The 18,721-nt window shown below is 39.3% G+C and overlaps 1 protein-coding gene across 1 annotated transcript in view; it reads right to left on the bottom strand.

Moving 5' to 3' along the window:
* Window positions 1–18,721, bottom strand: part of PLB1 (phospholipase B1) — a 76,332-nt gene that overhangs the window by 17,540 nt on the left and 40,071 nt on the right. The window contains exons 34-47 of the mRNA XM_053937345.1: window positions 17,695–17,762; window positions 16,687–16,730; window positions 15,338–15,446; window positions 11,415–11,466; window positions 11,205–11,285; window positions 10,080–10,145; window positions 9,567–9,667; window positions 8,656–8,737; window positions 8,116–8,220; window positions 6,313–6,408; window positions 5,154–5,225; window positions 3,510–3,581; window positions 1,764–1,824; window positions 1,002–1,060 (exon numbers count right to left, since the gene is read on the bottom strand). Coding sequence (XP_053793320.1) covers window positions 1,002–1,060; window positions 1,764–1,824; window positions 3,510–3,581; window positions 5,154–5,225; window positions 6,313–6,408; window positions 8,116–8,220; window positions 8,656–8,737; window positions 9,567–9,667; window positions 10,080–10,145; window positions 11,205–11,285; window positions 11,415–11,466; window positions 15,338–15,446; window positions 16,687–16,730; window positions 17,695–17,762 — 1,068 coding nt within the window. The remainder of the gene's footprint in view (window positions 1–1,001; window positions 1,061–1,763; window positions 1,825–3,509; window positions 3,582–5,153; window positions 5,226–6,312; window positions 6,409–8,115; window positions 8,221–8,655; window positions 8,738–9,566; window positions 9,668–10,079; window positions 10,146–11,204; window positions 11,286–11,414; window positions 11,467–15,337; window positions 15,447–16,686; window positions 16,731–17,694; window positions 17,763–18,721) is intronic.

Below are 18,721 nucleotides of genomic sequence, written 5' to 3'. Positions count from 1 at the left end.
ATGGCAGTGGATAGGAGGGAGATTTGTAGGGCTTTACTGTACTGATTTCTTCTAAAAAAAGCTCAAAGCTTTGCAGCAGGGGACAAGGCAAGATTACATCAGGTCAAGCAAAATCAGGTTCAGAGCTAATGAGAAGGTGCATGATGCATAATGAAGACATGCACACCTGACTGTAAGATAAGCCTGATCATTTAAGGGCTTCAGACCCTTCAAGTCCCTCTGAACTCAACAGGAAGAGAAGCTGCTAGAACGACCACTGGTTTAGTTCAGGAGTTAAAATTCATGGAAACTGTTGATGCAAATTTTTGCTTTCATCCCATGCCAGAAAAATTCTGCAGGGCTGTGTAATTCTAGAACTTTTTCTCAGAAAACTTCAGTGCAGATCTGCAGTATTCCCTGCTATTCTTCTCTGGGGCCCTTTTGGATTTTTTGGTTTGTGGTGATTTTGTTTTTTTTTTTTTCCTACTTTTTGTTTTAAACCTCCATTTCTTAGTACTTGAAATACATTACAGCTGTAACTGGAAGACATCTAACCCAGGAAGCAAAATCTGAAAGCAATACTCTGAAATATAGAAGTATCAGAATTATCTCAAGTGGGAAGTACTTCATTTCACAATCAATTATTTCCAAGGAAGTTTTCAGCAAAATGTCTTCTTGCATCAAAAATATCAATGGCTTTCACTTCTTTTTTTTCATGTCAGAAGAGACTATGCCTATAAGACAGACACATCCATTTTCAAAAACACTTGGATAAACTGTATGCAACAGAGAATGGGATCCCATTTCTGTCCTGGCCTGGACTATTCATTACTGGATTGCACAGTTGCCAGTGTCACTCCTATACCTTCAGGCTATTTCTTTGCAAAGGGAACCAGGTAGATGAGTTTTGCTTTGCCAAGCCAAAGCAATTTACTTTCTGATGATGGCTGATGAGACAACATCTGGGTAGAAATCAACAACTGCTCTTCTCATTCTAAACGTGGGAATCCAGCAGTACTCACAGTCAGGGAATCTCCAAGTGCTCCTATGGCTTTGATGTCAGCAGGCCGTAGCTCATGGACTAAAAAGCAGTAGGAGAATAAAAGCAGGATTACAGATAACTGACAAAATACTGTTTAATAGAATAAACATGCAAGTCTTAGGTTCCAATCTGATGGCATTTTTGCAGACTTTTAAGGTAGAAAAAGCTTCAGGTTCTGTGTGTCACTTAGGCAAAATGCGTAACTTCTTGCCTTTGCTTGCAACAGTGCATTACACTAACATGGAAAGAAATGGAACTTAAAACAGCTTAGCTAAAAAATGAAAACAGACTAGATATGTTTACAGATGCATACATTCAATCTCTTTTAATTGACCTACTGGTCTGGGTCATAGATCAGTATTTCCTATTAAAAATCTCCCCGTAAAATCTTCAAACTGCACACAGCACTTGCACTGCACTGCTTATCAGAGCACATTCCAACTTGCTAAGTCACTAGCCCTCCTGGGCAATTTTAGTCAGCCACGCTGCTGTATGATGAATGATGTATAAGATACATGCATACAACAAATGTGATCACATTTATCCACAGAGACATACCTGCTGTCATGCAGAACTCATTGTGAATGGCAAGACAGACGTCTTCCCTTTGCTGCTAAATATACCAGAGCTTTTATTGTTTACTTTCCATCTAGGATGTGCAATTTTAACATCTTATTGCTTTTAGAAACAAAAGATGAAATTTTTTCCTATGCACAATTTTAGGTTGGGAGTTATTTCTCACCTGATGTTGGGACATGACTAGATGGAGTATGACCAGGACATGACAGCTCACTGCCCCAATTCTGAAACGAGAAGTTACAAAATTGTTTTCATCTTGTAGCTAAAAGATAATGTAGAATTCAGATATGGTTTAGTTGTACAGTGTAGGGCAAAACCAAGTTATAACATAGATCCTAGTTTGGTGCCTATGTATCTCAACAGCCTTTTTCCACCTCTCTGTGGAATACTATCCAAACAATAATTACTTCTGGTGACATTTTCTAGCCAAAGCATAAAACCTTATATATTCTATTATTATATTATTGTTCCCCATGTACTTTGCCAGGAACCTATTCTTTCCCTAGAAACTTTCAAAAATGACTTGCTTTTACTGAATATAAAATTTAAAAAAACCTCAAAACTTTAAAAGTTCCAGTAAAGAAAACTGTTAGGCTCTAAATAATTGTACTTTACCATACATTTTTAGGTGACATAATAGTTATTATGTATATTCCACCAATAGAGGATATTGAATCAAACACACATTGCAGAACACCTTAGTTCACCAGCAGAGAGAGCTGATGAATGTCTCCCCCTGCTTTTTGGTAACAAGCAACCATATTAGCCAAGAAGACAGCAAGGGAAAAACTAAAATCGTTACAGTGGCCAGCCCTTGCAGGAGCAATGACAGCTGTGTGCACAGATCGAAAGGCCAGCCCTATTAGAAGCAGGAGGTCAAGCTAGAGGCGTCCTGAGGTCCCTTCCAACCCCAATTATTCTGTGACCGCACAGTTCTACCCGAGGAAAACTACATAGACCAGTGGTCTTCAGAAAGCATGGCTGCTGTTAAAAAACATCACGACAAATTCATCTGTTCCTTCAAAAAAATGTTGTAATATGCTCCACTATCAACCACTAAAGTCCGGTTGCAGAGGCTAGAAAGGACAGATAGGCTTATTTTTAGATCAGAAAGTATTGCTTTACCTTCTCTCTACTTCTTTCCTTTATCACTTCAAAAGCTGTTGCTGTTGAGATTCAGTGGAATTACCTATTAAAATATAACTCTAGCTCTACAGATAAAAATCCCATATCAGTACTGCAAACTATGACTTTCTAAGACAATAACTGCTGTTCTTTGTGACCCTCATGGCACAAAGATTTTGATAATTGGGTTAGTCATGAGCACCCCCAGTATGTCAAACTAGCCCAGTCCATTTTGACTGCAAAGTAAATAATTGCTCCATTTCTTCAAGTCCTACACACAATATCTGTTTCTGCAGTTTATTGAACATGCCTCATGATAGTTGCTTAGTCATGATGGAAATTAAGTCTCTTTGAAATGGGATTCCTATCACCTTTATATAGGGTCACACATCAAATATGAAAAGGTGACTGCCCTCTACAGGTTAAGTTTACTTGAGTGTAAGGAAGAACAGTGCCTCCAGAGAATATCTAAACCTTCCTCAGATTATTTGGGGGTCAGGATTCTAAAATAGCTTCTCCATACTGTGAGGAACTTGCTACCTGAATTAATTATGCATTCCAGGTTACTTACTTGGGTTACAGTTTTGATACAATTGCACCATTAATATAATTAATTTTGTTTGGCTTTTAGGAAAACACAATGAAAAGTGCAATGCAAGGCAGAATTCTCTTTCCAAAAACTGGTAATAATTTATATAATCTATAAATTCAGGATGATGTGTTAAGAGACGAGATGCAGCTTTACATAATTTGCCTAAAATGCAGCAAAAGGTGCAACAATTACCTCTACTGGCTCTCTAGTGGGCTCCACAGGTGTGTAGTTGCTATTCCTGTATGTTCCCAGGAAGGGACTCTTCTGGAGAAAGAGGAAACAAAATAAGTTAAATAAGAGAAACTAGGCAATAAGCACATGGCACAAACCATAGCAAGGGATATCAAGGTATCACATAACCAAGAAAGTAATTGCCTAAACTATCAAAAATTGGAATCTGGACTTTGAAACCATAAAATTAATGCCAAAAATTCCTTAAAATTAATAAAATTTGTGTTTAGTATCTTAGGACAAAAATTACATATGCCAGATGTCAATCTCAGTTTAATATTTTCCTCTCCTAATATTCCAAATTAGACTTTACTAGAAGTTTAGTCCTTTCAAAAGGTTCTGATGTAGAATCTAGACAAACCTGGGCAGATCTGTGTCAGCAGCAGGGAGATGAAAGATTGCTTACTGAAAAGATCATTCTTCCCTCCAAGGGAGGTTGTAGGAATTTTATTGTTATTTTTGTCCCCTATTAATGCAGCATGCATTCAGGAAGACATGCACATCATACAGGCTAAAAAATTCACCTGGAGGCTCACCCAATCAAGAGAAACTCCAGCATCTGCATAAGGAAGTCTTAAAAAGCACTAAAATTAGAAGGCAGGTTTTTATGGTACTTAAGGTTGCCTCAAAATAAAAAAATTTCCATGGCTACTGGCACTTCTATCAATGACCTTTTCATAGCACTTAGGGTTACTAAAGGCTTACCATTTCTGAAAAAAAAGGCCATTATCTTTTCAAGGGATATAAAACTTTTCTTTGCCTACTTCTGAAAAGCAACATCTTTGAATAAGAGTGAAGGAAAGGAAAGAAGCATCAAATCCACATTATTTGGCACTGAAGAAATTGCTGCGTTCATTTAAGCTGCTTGGAAGGAATGCTGGGTAAAGGAAGTAGGATCAATTTGAGCAAATCAGAGGACTTCTGAAATATGCTGGTTAATAACTCAGCAGATTTTCCTCGTCTGACAGGATGGACACAATATGGACAAACACCTCGTGCAAAACTTGAATGTCTGCCTCCAGAACTAAGAGAACTCAGAACTCAGCTCCCTGATCTGTTCAGCTCTTCAACCGTCTTGTTGAAACTGCTGAAGAAAGGGAGCCAGTTACTGCTGCCTGCAGCAGTCATTTCCACGTGCTGGTACCTAGCAACTGTCCTGCAAGTTCAGCAGCTTGTTTTGTAACTGCAGAAGCAGCTTCCAAAGACTCTGAAGTATTCCTCTTATGGATCAGGCCAGGAAAGCCAACCTGACACTAATCCAAGGGACAACAGATTCTGGGTTTTCAAAGCTGCTGTGGTGCCCAAACCTCATTGATTCTGTTGTTTGCTGCTTGAGCTGCCTCTGTACTTCACAAACAACAAAAAACAACCTCTGCTGTAGCTGCAAACACACAAATCAGCATGTTGTTAATCAGTATTCATGGCACAGCAAAATGGCCATGGGACACCAGTGCAAGAATATGAGAACACCTGCTCGCTCAGAGGTAAACAGACAACAAAGCTTTAAGTAAACTTATTCCAGATATACCAAATCCCTGCTCTCTGCAGCAAGCACAAGCAGTACAGCCTCCTGACAGCAAACTTCCAAAATGTGGGTATGTTTACCTGAGCTGGACAGCCAAGGACGATGTCAGCTGAGAAATCAAATGAGTCAGCTTTCTGGCCTACAGGCTGTAACTAGAAACAAAGACAAAAGAACCTATTTTTTAACCATGTCAGCTCATCTTAAATTTGTAAAACAATTCTAATTAAAAAAACTCCAACATAAATATACCTTTCAAATCTATATACAGGTGCCTGTATTTACAGACCCAGATTTACAGCCAAGGCTGAAATGCATCTACTTCCCAGAAAGAACATGGCAACCACAAAACAAAAGAGCAGCTCTAGAAAGCTTAAAATGGGAAGTGGAAAGTTACAGTGGATCAGTTTAAACTCCTGGAGGATTTTGGCAGGCACATGAAGTACCTTGGAATTTTGCCAGAAGGCAAGGTCATAAACTTTCTTCTCTTGCACAAAAGACATTAAGAGTCCCTCAATTTTTTATAGCTAAGCTGCACGATGGCATCTCCAACAAAAGGTTGTTTATATGTAGAAGATAATACCAAATCTAATTAGAGGTACTGCTTGATGATTGCAAGCAGTCATGTCAGCTGTTAAAACATTAATCCAAAGTATATGGAAGTTACTATTCAGGATCCAAGATACTGCCTCTGACTGCTGGGTACTCCTGCACTGCAATGCTAAGTAAAATGGGTTTGCTTAAGCAATCTTTAGTGACTCGTCTTTATTGAGCTTAACTCATTTCCAAAAGTAGTAAAACTCAACTGAATTAAAGCCACTTTAATTGCTAATGAGACATTAACAACACAGGGATTTAAAACAAACATCTAAGTAATCCATTTTAAATTGACAGATATAGTTACAATTCTTTATTTGGTGGCTTCCCATAGCAGCCCATAGAAACATCATCCTTATTAAATGCTATCCTGCCTTGCACAAAAACAGATGAAGAAGACTTGAAGTCACAAAATTACTGTGATCATGCACTTGGAGGACCCCTCTCCTCACCACACACTTAAAGAACCAAGAGATTGTAGGCAGAGAGCAGTGCCAAAGCCAGAGAGTATTTAACTAGTTAGGGAGAGATAAACACAAGGACCAGCATTATTCAGGCCTTAATTGCAATGTTTGTTACAGAGATATTTTAATGGTGGTCAGGTCTAGGTGAAGATCTCACTGTATGCAGAGCCTGTCACCTTACCACAGTGTTCCACAGAGCCCTGGCAAGCTGAGAATGGCCTTTCTGGCTCGGATGGAAGCAGTCAGGTGCAAAGTAGGAGACATCTGGTTTCTCATCCTACAAATAAAAGCATAAAGGACCTCTGAGTGTAGAAGAATCCTGACACTTTCAATTTGGAGTTGCTGAGGCCAAATCAGAACCAGTAAAGAGAGATTCATGTTACTTGCTCTCCCTGCTCCACTGCAGAAAGGCTCCCGATTATCTGGCAATACAAACTGTACTTCAGCAGACCCATGAACTACCAGAAACATCTAGCTAGAGATGATTATGTGCCTCCATGGGCAGATCCATCCAGAAGCAGCAAATCCACCATTTTCAATTATGGGTACACTTCCTCTTCAGGTTCTGCAATAAGGATGAGCTCCTCTCCCTGGTTCCAGTTGTCATTAGAACTGGAACCACAGGCAGCATTATGCTCTGCAGTACCTTCTGCAAAGCTGTGAGTTTTGAAAGAAACAAGTAAGTGCTTGATGGAAGGCAGCCTGACCAAGCACACCAGAGCTTTCTAAACAAAACTGCACTTTAATACAAAATACAATAATACAAAACTTTCCTTTCTAAACAAAACTGTACTTTAATACAGGGTTAATACAGGTACTGGAGGATCTGGAGGAAATGGAGTTTGGAAATTTGTCTGTCATATGAATACTGAGATTAGAGACACACATGACCGAAACAACTGTTTTTGGTCAGAGCAGTTCTTCCTCAAAATTTGAACAGGTTTTTTTCAGTGTGGTTGCTTTTTAGAGGACCACTACCAAAATTTGCATCATATCTTTTGCCATGTTTAGAGACAGAGCTTTCAGTTCAGGAACATCTGAATGTTGTGTGAGATAACAAATTGAAAGAGCATCCTGAACTTAAAATCTGAACTAATGCTTATGAGACTACAAAAAAAATTTATAAATATTTTGCTTCTTGTGTTTTTATTTCTGTGTTCCCTACTCTTAGTACCAAAATCCTTAGGGATGACTTCTCATGGGGACCAGCTTCATGCACAAACAAAAGGCTTCAGTCAAACAAAACAAAGAAGGCCTGTGAAGCAAATTTATCCATAGCAGCACCTTAACTTTTCAAACTTTCACCAGCTATTGCGAACATTTTCAGAATCAGCCCAGTTCAATCATGCCAGAGCAATCCCTGCTCAATATTTTGCTCCATCTCCTCTTAGCTCCAGGTACATATGAAAACAGTTTCAGCTTTAGTGAAAGTTTGAGTCTTTTCCTAGATTTACAACTTACTGGAAATTGCCATCCAAGGAACTGAGATATACATCAACATATACATACGAACTACATAAAACTACTTCCACAAGATCATACATAAAGTTCCCTTTCTGTCAGACACAGAAAAATGAGTTATGTGGCATAAAGGGGAGCTGATGCCATAGTCTTCACTGAGCAATGCAGCTATGTTGCTTTAAGAAGTGCAATAATTTGGTCTTTTATTAATCATGTTGCATTTTCAGGAAGAAAAATATTTATGTACTTCAAAGAACATACACAAACACACCTCTTAAATCAAGTTTTGACTAATTTTCCAAAACAGTAATTGATATTGACAGAATAATAAGTAAAACTAAAATCTTCTTACTACATGAAGAAATTTGTTGTACTATACAAAAAACCAGCAACTTCTCATAAGAAAAGCACAGAACAAAGTGAAACTATTTTGAATATAGTCTCTATAGGTAAGATACCCATCCTTAGTCCTTTAAATGCAGAAAATCACCTTTAGATGCAGAAAATCACCTTTAGATCATACCTGGTCAAGAGGAACCTTCAGATTTTGGAGGAAAGGCTGGATGACGACTGTGAAATTTTCATGAATGTCATATCTACCAGACTCCATCAGTCTCTGAATGCCAAGCTGCAAGAAACAAAAACCACCAGCAAAAACCATCAACAACATCTCTGCATCATAACTATTTTCTTTGTTTGGGTTTTCTCAAAGCACTGGAATCAAAAGGAAGTTTTACTTGTGAACTTAAATAGCCACAGCCATTGGCAAAAGAGAGCTGAGATGCTGCAAAGGGTCTGAGAAGGCTGGAACACAATGCTGAAACTATTTGTCAGGGACAGGGTTTTGGTGACTAAACTCTCATCGATTAACCTCTACTAGGAAACATAATTTTTCTGAAGACCTCTGCTGCTAGTTTTGGTCACATGATAGGTTTGGATAGCATCACATGAGCTCCTGCCGAGTTCATGTTTTGGGTAAAATACAGATATGATATGTTGCTTGGTAATCAAGAGCTCATCTCTAATGGAAATAAAGTAACTGTACCACTCCTAACAGTCATACCTGGTAAGCTTTGATGGCATCCCTCACCATTGTTAAATTTTCCGAGTTTTCTTCTCCTGAGAGAACACAGCTACACAGATAACTGTGGGGGAGGTTAGAGGAGAAAACAGGAACAGAGAGAGTTAAACATCTGATAATGCAGATACCACCCTTTGTCATGCAATGCCCTCACAACATGGATGTAATAAGAGAATCTGTAAATCACATTTCTGTGAAAACATCTTATTGTCCTTGCTATTGTAATTTCAAACCTTAATCTTATTTTCTTCCTCACATGAATGATACTACTTTAAGTAATTTTGGTTTCACACCCAGATATATCAAAGTAGTGCACACTGCACAGAGGCTAGTTTTTTTCATTAATTTCACCCTGGCATCCAAAGGCCCTGCAGACTGACAGAGGTGCACACCAGAGCCCCTGGGGAACTAGAAAACAGTACTTTGAAATGTACTGCCTGTTTTACTTCTGAGCTGACACCTTTCCAACCAACAACTCCTTTTGCATTGCCAAGACAGAGAATTTGTCTCTGTCTGAAAGATCAGCAAAGAATGCAAATTACCCATTGCACTAAAGACTCAAACAGGGGAAACCTGTCTACTCCTCAAAGACATCATGTTCCTGCAAAAAAAGGCCTGCAAATCTAAATGTTTGTGTGCTTCAACCCCATCTTGAAGAACCCTGTTTCAGTAACTTTAACCCTGGCCTTTGAAGTGTACATTATGTACAGTTCTAGATATGGAAAACAGGTCAAAGCCAGGAGAAGGAAATGCCATCAGGCAGGGTGATGCCAGCACTGCATGGGAAGGAAGTCCACAGGACTGTGCTGCTACCTTTAAACATCAGTTCAAATGACAAGAGAAGCACAGAATAAGAACATAAACAGGACAAAAGGAAGTCAAACAAGCCTTACTCTGCCAAGTAAGTGGGGCACTGAACTGAAGGGTCCACAAATAAATGTCTCAGAGCGGTGATGTCCCCCACATCAACCAGACTCACTAGAGCTTTTGGAACCTGAAAGGTAAGTCAGACTTTGGCTTAGAAGAAACTGGTTACACAGCCCACAGTGCATTTATTTTACCCTAAAGTCCATCCATTTGACACCGCTTCCCTTTCTCCACCACTGGAAGGATAAAAAAATTAAAAATTATGAAAAAGCCATAAATCCTCCACCAATCTCCCCCAACTCAGCTTTTGAGCCTTCTCCCACACCATAGTTCAATGTTACTATCTGTCATTTCAGGCTGCATCTCACTACTGCAGATAGACAAGACAAAAGAAGATGTTTTTTGTACAAGACAACAGCATATGTTTGGTACTAGAATGCAAAAAAATACCCCACAAAATCAAACAAACAGAAGAGCTAGCATCAGTCAGTCATGTCTCAGTGTGAGCTAGAATGCTGGGATAATTTCACAGTACTTGCCTCCTTGTGCAGAATGTCAAGAGTTTCTTGAATCCTTTTGATGTAATTCCCAGCTGAGTAGTGATCCTGATAGAAAGAGAAGAGATTACTGTCAAATGGAGACACAAGGAATTTAGGTTGGGAGGCTGGAGAATCACATGAATTCACTTCCTTTTCTGCCCTACAACACAGTGGTCAGTGAAATGTTCTTGCTTCTTTCTAGAGACTGAGGATTTTAAACATAGCAATTAATCCAAAACATAGGGAGGCTTGGTGAAATTTTGGATTTAAAATAAACCTTGTTCAGTAGCAGCACATTTAATCCAAATCCACTGGGCCCTTCATGTAAAAATGCAGGAAGGAACCCACAAGCATGCTCACAGCCAGCTGATAAGCTCTCATAAAATTATGTGAAATCATTGCTAGTCAAGGTCACAGCTATAAATAAGGCTATAAAACTTGGCAGCAGCAGCAACAAAGATGCCTAGCAAGGCTCCTGCAGAAGAAGCACATTTCTCCAGCACAAGGGGTTGCAGGAGAATTGAAAATGCTCGTGAGCATATTAAAGGCAAGAGAGTGAGAGCTGGCAGTGAAAGGTGGCCTCTCCCTGTCGCCTGCCCACTCAACTCCCATGACCTCTTTATGGCAGCCCTAAAGGCTTCTCCACAATCCAGAGAAGCATAACATTCAAATAAGACTGAGCACTGCAGCAACTTCCCTTATATATACACCTCACCAGTTCCTAGCACCTCCCCACACTGTGAGTTATGGAGTGGTGACAATTGTAGGGTTGCACCGTTTTGAACTACCACTGCCATTCTTGGATATCTGAAGAGGCCAAGCTAGCAGCAGAGCAGTTACCACATCAGAGGAGTGAGGCATTTCTTCCCTTCCATTTTTTCCTTACGGTCAAAAAATAGTAGTCAAAGCAGTGGTTCTTATCCCAGAGTAAGTTAGAGAAAAAACAAAACCATCCTACTCTGCTGCTGGTAGCTTTTTATATCAGGGTATTGCCAGCAACAACCCCTCTCAAAACATACAGCAGCCCATATATAACTCATGTTATCTCTGTGAAGGCTTTATGATTTCCCTTGAGGTGTTTCTACACCGACACCACAGTTTGAGATAACCAGTGTCACTACTCACAGGGTCTTTGCAATAGATGCACAGATCGTTGGCTCCGATATGTATTGTTATGAGCTTCCAGTCAGCACTGAAGTCAATTCTCTGTGCAATAAAGAAGAAAATAACGTCTGAATTTCTTTACCTTTGTGAAATGCACTTGGTGTCATTGCAGGTGGATCTGCTGTGTGAAGCAACACCTATTCATGCTGTAAGGAGTCCCAGACAACTTACCTGATCAGTTTTCATAAGACTCACAAGCCTTCTTGCTTGGGCTGGCAAGTGCCTGAAAAGGAGAACTAGTGAGTGAAAGTAACACCCGTACTGAGGGATCAACATTACCACACTTCAGACATCTCAAATCAAGATGACAGATATCAGAAGGGTTGAGTGAGGACACAGTACAATACTCATGTTGCTGTGATCAAATTACAGATTCACATCTTGGTAATAAAATCAACATCAAATCAAACTTTATATTATATTGTATTGTATTGTATTATATTGTATTGTATTATATTATATTATATATTAATACAGATTTTACTCAAGTTCAGTAATTAATCTGGAACTGTAAGTTCAGCTCCTATCACAGTGCTTAGCACCCAAAACAGCTGAAAAGCCAAATACGGCAACAGCTGTAAGCAGAGGGCCTCTATAGAGCTAGGCTGCTATCAACCTATTCCTTGTAGACTAAAACACAGGAGGTCCCCAGTCCCAATACTTCACTGACCTCTTGAGCAACATGTCCCTGAAAAACATATGTTTCAGAGCTCACTGTGCACACCCTCCTCATTTTTGTAGCCTGCACCTACAGTACATAACTATGTGAAACAGCTCTGTGTACACAACTTTTCCAGGGTAATTAAAAATCCAAGAAATATTGCTCAGAGAAATTAAGATGACAGCCTTGCTGTGTTCCAACAGCCAGGTGAGCACTCTCATTCTCTTTTTTCTGTACATATATATACACAGATAAGATAGATAGATAGATAGATAGATAGATAGATAGATAGATAGATAGACAGACAGATAGATAGACAGACAGATAGACAGACAGACAGACAGATAGATAGATAGATAGATAGATAGATAGATAGATAGATAGATAGATAGATAGAGGTATCTAAAATGCAATGAGTTTTGAGTTACCCAGGCTAAGTGCTTCAGCTTTGTTTGACTGCCCTGACAGATTGATCTTCAAATATGCATAGGGAAGAGAAGAGAATGGGGTCAGAAAGCACTGACCTTCCAGGCAGGTCTGTGGTTCAGAATGAGCTGCATCTCCCTCCAGGCTCTCGTTAAAGACACTGGCTGTCTATCATTTCTGGGAGCATATCAGCTGACATTAATAAGCATGACACTTGTTTTGTATGGCAGAGTTTAGCTCCCCTTTGCAATGCTTTGTTTACTGTAGGAAAAAGAGAGGTCTCTCACCACCCTTGTCCAGTTGAATACTGATCTAACACTGGCATGGGAGCATCTACTGAGGAATGAGCCCTGTCATACATCTACTTGTGACACAGACACTGTGTGCACATAGTAGTTCTTATCACCATTACCCTTGTCCAATGTCATAACCTACTTATTTATATCCCAAAGTTATCACAAGCCACAAGTGGTCACAATTTCCTTCTGCTCTTACTGTGGAAAACCCTAAGCTAGGCATTGTCCGCAATATTGACACAGAGGAAAACACCATTTATTGATCTGCCAGTCCACAACATATTTGATTTCTCATACAGTCAGTGAGGTGCTGATGCATCCTGAGCCAATGCAGTCAGCAAGATCCAATAACATCTTGAATGAAGTAGTGCCAGCAATGATCCATCCTTGAACTGCAATTTCAACCAAATTTAGATCTTGACCAATGGAAACAGTTTGCTAAGGGGAAATACAGATATTCACAATTCCTGTCACCTGTTTTCTCCTCTTACTCTTAAATTCTTAACCTCCTTTTTCCTTTTCCCCACATGAAATCAGAGACCTCAGCCAGGCTCTGCTTCAGCAACATTATTCAGATCTATCCTTAACTCTATCATGTACTTAAACACTTTGGCAATGAATGCAGATAGGCTTAGGAACATTTTGCTGTATGAGACCTGCATTACTACATTTTCGTCTAGTTCAATAAAGACCTCTTCAAAGCAGCCATGGATTTAATTTTAAGAAACCCTTACACCTGGTTTCTATAAGCTGGTAAGGCTGCAAAGTTATCTGATTTCAGAAATGTCCCAGGACCTCTAGAAAGCACCTTCCAGATAACCATAAAGCAAGACAGGCCAGGTAACAATTCTTAAATACCAGCATTAGCTGGTAGATTTTTTTCGCCCTGTGAATCACTGGAAAATGGATGGGTTTGGCTGATGAAGAATAAATGCTGAATTGTATCATCATTCCAAGGTCAAATACCTAAAGCAGGAGGAGCGTTACCTTACATTGCAATACATTTCAGTACTTGACTAGGATAAATTCATCTTCTCAGGTACATCAAGAACCAAAACATTATAGGACAGAACCCCAAAAGAATATTTGAGAGCTCAAGAATAGTATTTTACAGGACTTTACTTTTGCACAAATTTCTGCAGAGAATTATGAGACAGAGAAACAACAGAAGACAAGCAGAAATCTGGCATGATTGTTGTCTATGTCTCCTTGTTGAATGTTTACAAAACATGGTTACAAAACAAAGACAGCTCAATTTCATCATGTTTATCGAGTCCAGTCACTTGTAGGGAAAGAGAGAAAATGAATTGGTATTGATGAAATCGCCAATTTTCATTAGACTAGCATCCATCAACTCATTTCAAACAGCTAACAAATAGCTATTTAATAGCAATGCCTCAGTTGCTGACACAAGCTGCCCTAAGTCATAATGGTGACTTAAGATGTTGTGTATCCTGCTTCAAGTCCTCCCACCAGACCAAAAAGCCTTTTTTAGGATTTAGCTGATAAAGAATATGAGACAGGCACCTCTCTTATTCTTTCATGCAGCAAGCAATAGCTGGAGGTAATCTGGATATATGCTGCATACAGTATGTTAATAAATTCTCATTGATGCCTGATGCACATTTCACTGACATACACATTTAAATTTGGTCATCACCAAATACAAAAATGCCCTCTTTCAGTTCTGTGGGGGCTGTAGGATATAGCAGGGGACCTAGCATCCTATTTCTGTCAGGAAATCCAAGTATTTACTGAGATTACCAGAATGAGTCAGAAGTTACACAGGGCCTACAGGAGAGCAATAAAAAAACCTGATAAATCCTAATAATCTTTGCTTAGATACAGCAAACACAAACACCTCTCTTGGCTTCTGAACTTCACTTCCAAGACTCCTTTGGGAAGCAAGATGAATTTTTCTTTAAACAAACAAATTAAGGTCTGGGTAATAGCAATTCACAATGTCAAATCCAGGCATGGTCTGCCAGATTCCGTGCCCAAACTATGACTGAATTCAAGCAGCCATCTGTTTTGTTAATTAAACAGCACTGACTTTGAATAAGTATCCAGGGATTTCTAGGATAAGCTATATAGCAAAGCTCAACTCATGCAGCTTCCCAGGTGTGACCAAAAGCAAAGAGCCAAATTCAGGTGACTGCAAGACATTACAATCCCTATTATGTTGGCAGAGCTGGCTCCAACTGCACCAGGTCTGCAATGCACCAAAACCCATGGATGACCATTAGTAATGCTCTTTTCTTAAGATTCTAGACTGGTTTTTCCCCCATCTCTCTCCTGTCCTTTCCTGCTTGCTTATCCAGAAAGCTGAGGCCAGAATTACATAAGACTCATCCTGTTTTACTCCTAGTTTCTCTTACCAATTCATTACATGTTCAATTTCTAAAAACATTCACAGATTTACTGACTGATAAATAGATAAATGAATAGATGTTGAACAGGAAGAGTAGAAACCTCTCAATTGTTTCTGCCAGTTTCTTGTTGGTGGATTTCATAATGAGGACTGTTAGTTTCATTTGAAAGTTCTGCAATGGAATAAACCCATACATTTAATGTGTTTTGAGCCAATTTCCACTCTAACTCAACTGGTTCTGCTTGCTCTTCAGAGCAAGTTGTGACAGCACATGAGACAGTTGAAAGGCAATTAGATGAAGCATCCATCACTTACAAATGTAAAACAAAAAGCTACATACTCAGCCAGTGCTCCAGGAACTGCCTGGTTAAGGAATGCATTGGAATCATTCTCACTCCCAGTCCCAGTTGAGTAGCCCATGATTTTAACATTGAACTCTCGAAAGATGTCTGAAAAACAGAGGTGGCAATGAAGGCAAAACGATTCCAGCTGCTCTCTGCCTACAGGGACTAGAAGAACACACCAGCACTGCCACAGTTTTCCTCTGACAGCACAGCTGCTGCCGCTGCCAGTCAACCTTGATGGATTCACCAAGCAGTGGGGAGAGGGGTGGTCACCAGCTGCAGTGACTCAGCAGTGTGCTTGCAGTCCCCTGCACTGACACCAGAAGATAAGCTGAGCAGAACTGGGGACTACTGTGTGCAGTTCTTTCTCATGTTGTATTGGTTAAAGCCTAAAAAAAATTATCAGTCGTACAATGTTGACTTTGTGAAGTGAGTGTGAAGGGTCCTTCAGCCCAGCCAGAGCTGGTTTTCACCTAAAGCATCTGGGCCTGCTTCATTGCTGTGCAAAATCTCATACTACTGACAAATGTGAAGAACAAAGCCTCAGGTGCATGGTTCTGATGGAGTTCCACCATGTTCTCCATAGTAGTTTCCAAAAGGAAGTTGGCAGAGTAATTTACAGCTGAGAGTGAACACGGCCACATTGTAAACCACAAAATCTACTTCAATCTCAAAGACTGAGTTTAACCACATTTTAGTGAGGCCTTTATCAAATGTAATAGGACTCCATGAATCAATTAATTGCTTATTAGAATTATATTCCTGTTACATTCTACTTAAATAATGGCCAACACACAAAAGAACAGTTTACTGGCCCTCTTCGAATAGAAGTTTATTACTACAGCTGATCCAAATTGAAAGTCAAGTGGCTCTACATTAACAATAGACTGAGCTATGTAAAGTTGCAGGTTTCAGTGAAGAGAAAGTTAAAATTATTCCCTTCAGGTTACATGTATGAGTAGGCAGCGTTATTTACCATAGAGACCTACTCTATGCAAATATTTCTTTTGGAAAAATTGTGATGGAATATTTCTTAAAAGTAAATGTTAAGTACATCATGAGCACGGACATAGCAAGGTTATTTAGAAATTCAAATAATACTCACCAAAGAGTTGAAAAGGGAGAGGGAAAAGAAAGTAAGGGAATTTCTATCTGTTCTCAGCTTCACTGATGAAGGCAACTTTTTATTTTTTAATCGTAGCATACTGTTTCTTTTAAAGGCACTTCTTGTTAATTACACTAAAGCAGCTTTGAGAAACTCAAAAACTCTCTATAAATCTACCAGAAATTAGCCCACTGCATCTCCTCAATCTTGCCATTTATATGTAGCACAGCATTTACTTACTAGGTAGAGTAGTCACGTTCTCCAACGACTCATCTCCTCCAATACTAAAATGAGAAAGAAAAATCCCAGTCACCCACCCCTGATCTGGACACAGACAATAAACAAAGTGAAAACCTGCTACACACCATGGGGGAAAGCAAAGGGTTATTAATTTGGTAACTATCATTCTATCAGAATCCATGGACATGACAGAAATGGAAGTGTTATTGGGGAGAACAGGTGAGGTTTCAGTGGTGAAGACACTTGTCAGATGGATTTAATGCTCTTGCAGATGTACGGGGTACAGTCATTTATTAAGTGGCAGAAAAATGTCTGACATAGCTTCATACTCAAATACTCAATTCATACTTAAGCACTGCAGATTAGAAGGTCAACTTTGAGGCCCATTCCAGTCTCATGAAGCCCCATGAAGGCAACACCAAACACAGACAGCCCTTGCGTGACAAGAGAACTTCAGCAGTAGCTCCTCACTCCTCCTGTTTTCTGCACAGGGATCTATTTCTTCAGCTTTTGTGTTGACAGGACATACTGAGGCCACACTCCAGCTTACACAGAGGTATTAGTACAGCACTGAACTGCTTCAGTCAATATCAACAGAGCTACAGCACAACAGCAAAACAATTTAGTCTTTTACGACTGTGTTGCTATATGTGGCAAAGTTCTCTGACCAAACAAACTATTTTCCATGACACTACAAAAAGTTCAGAAATAGAAAACTTTGAGAAGAAGTCCTAAAACCAACCAGTTCTGACTTGTTTGTAGATTTCCAACCTGACATCCCAACATAAAAATACAAACTGTTGCAGGCAGCCAAAAATGAAAGCATGAGAGAGATCAAAAAGCTTGCTTAAAATCCACTGCTGAAAATATTTTCTGTAAAGTTACCCTTATGACAAAGTCTTGATACACCTTCAAGAAATGCTGTCCTGAGAAGTAACCTTTTTTTCAACTTTCTGGCAGCTGAAAGACTTAAAACACATCTCTTCATCACCTTGGCTGAAGACTTACCTCCAAGACAGTCCCCGGTATTGAGTGATCACATCCTGGAGGGTATCTGAGGCAATTCCTGAACCAGCCTGGACATTATTTTTCATTAACCAAATGAAATTAAAGCATAGTTACTAATGCAATAACAACTTGTAATACAAATACATAAACAAATACAATTTACTAATTTAAATAGAATTACATAGTTATTTTATTTACTTTTTAATTGAGTGGATGTCTTCCAAAGGTTTAGAAGACATCTGACTTTTCCCAAACCTTTCTCCTGAAGGACACAATGGCTTTCATAATTATTTAAAAACATCATATTTTATATATGACACACAAAATGTATGATGGAGCTGTGGAACAAAGACATGGGACTAGATGAGCCAAATAACACTTTTATGGTTGCATTAGTCAACAGTGATGAAAACATCTCAATCAAACACACAAAATGGCTAATGATATGAAACACTACATGAACTCAGCAGAGAAAATAGGCATGTATCAGAAAGAACCACCATAACTCATATATACCAGTTTGAAAACCATTGTGCTAAATTGAAAGATTTACAGCAGAACTGGAACAAGGCGGAAGCACTCTCTACACTTACCCTGAAGAAAGAGGCAAGCTGGCAACTACACCCCTCCTAAAACACCTCCAGAATTCAGAAGCAGAGTTCCTGACAGCTGTGACTGTATAGTTTCATTCTAAATCTAGGTGCATGCTAGTACTTGAGTACAGTACTAAGCAGCTATTTTCTGCTACCTTAGATTAAACCACAATACTACATTTTCTTCTATGTATAAACTTTATTGAAATAACAGAAGATTGGTGCTCAGAGTAACTATGCACAGGCCAAGTGCAGTTCTGAGACAGCAATATATTACTGCATGTTCTATGAGAGCAGATTTTATTCCCAGTTCCTACAGACTATACTTAGAAGCAGAAGTACTGCAGGGCCCCAGATATTACAACACAGCAACCACAACCATATACAGAATATGTTTTATTTGTTAGTACTGCAGGTTTACATCAAAATGCTTC

The sequence above is a fragment of the Vidua chalybeata genome, chromosome 3 (genome assembly GCF_026979565.1).
Source record: "Vidua chalybeata isolate OUT-0048 chromosome 3, bVidCha1 merged haplotype, whole genome shotgun sequence".
NCBI lineage: Eukaryota > Metazoa > Chordata > Aves > Passeriformes > Viduidae > Vidua > Vidua chalybeata.
The sequence above is the reverse complement of the archived record's forward strand: the minus strand, read 5'-3'. Positions and strand labels throughout refer to the sequence as shown.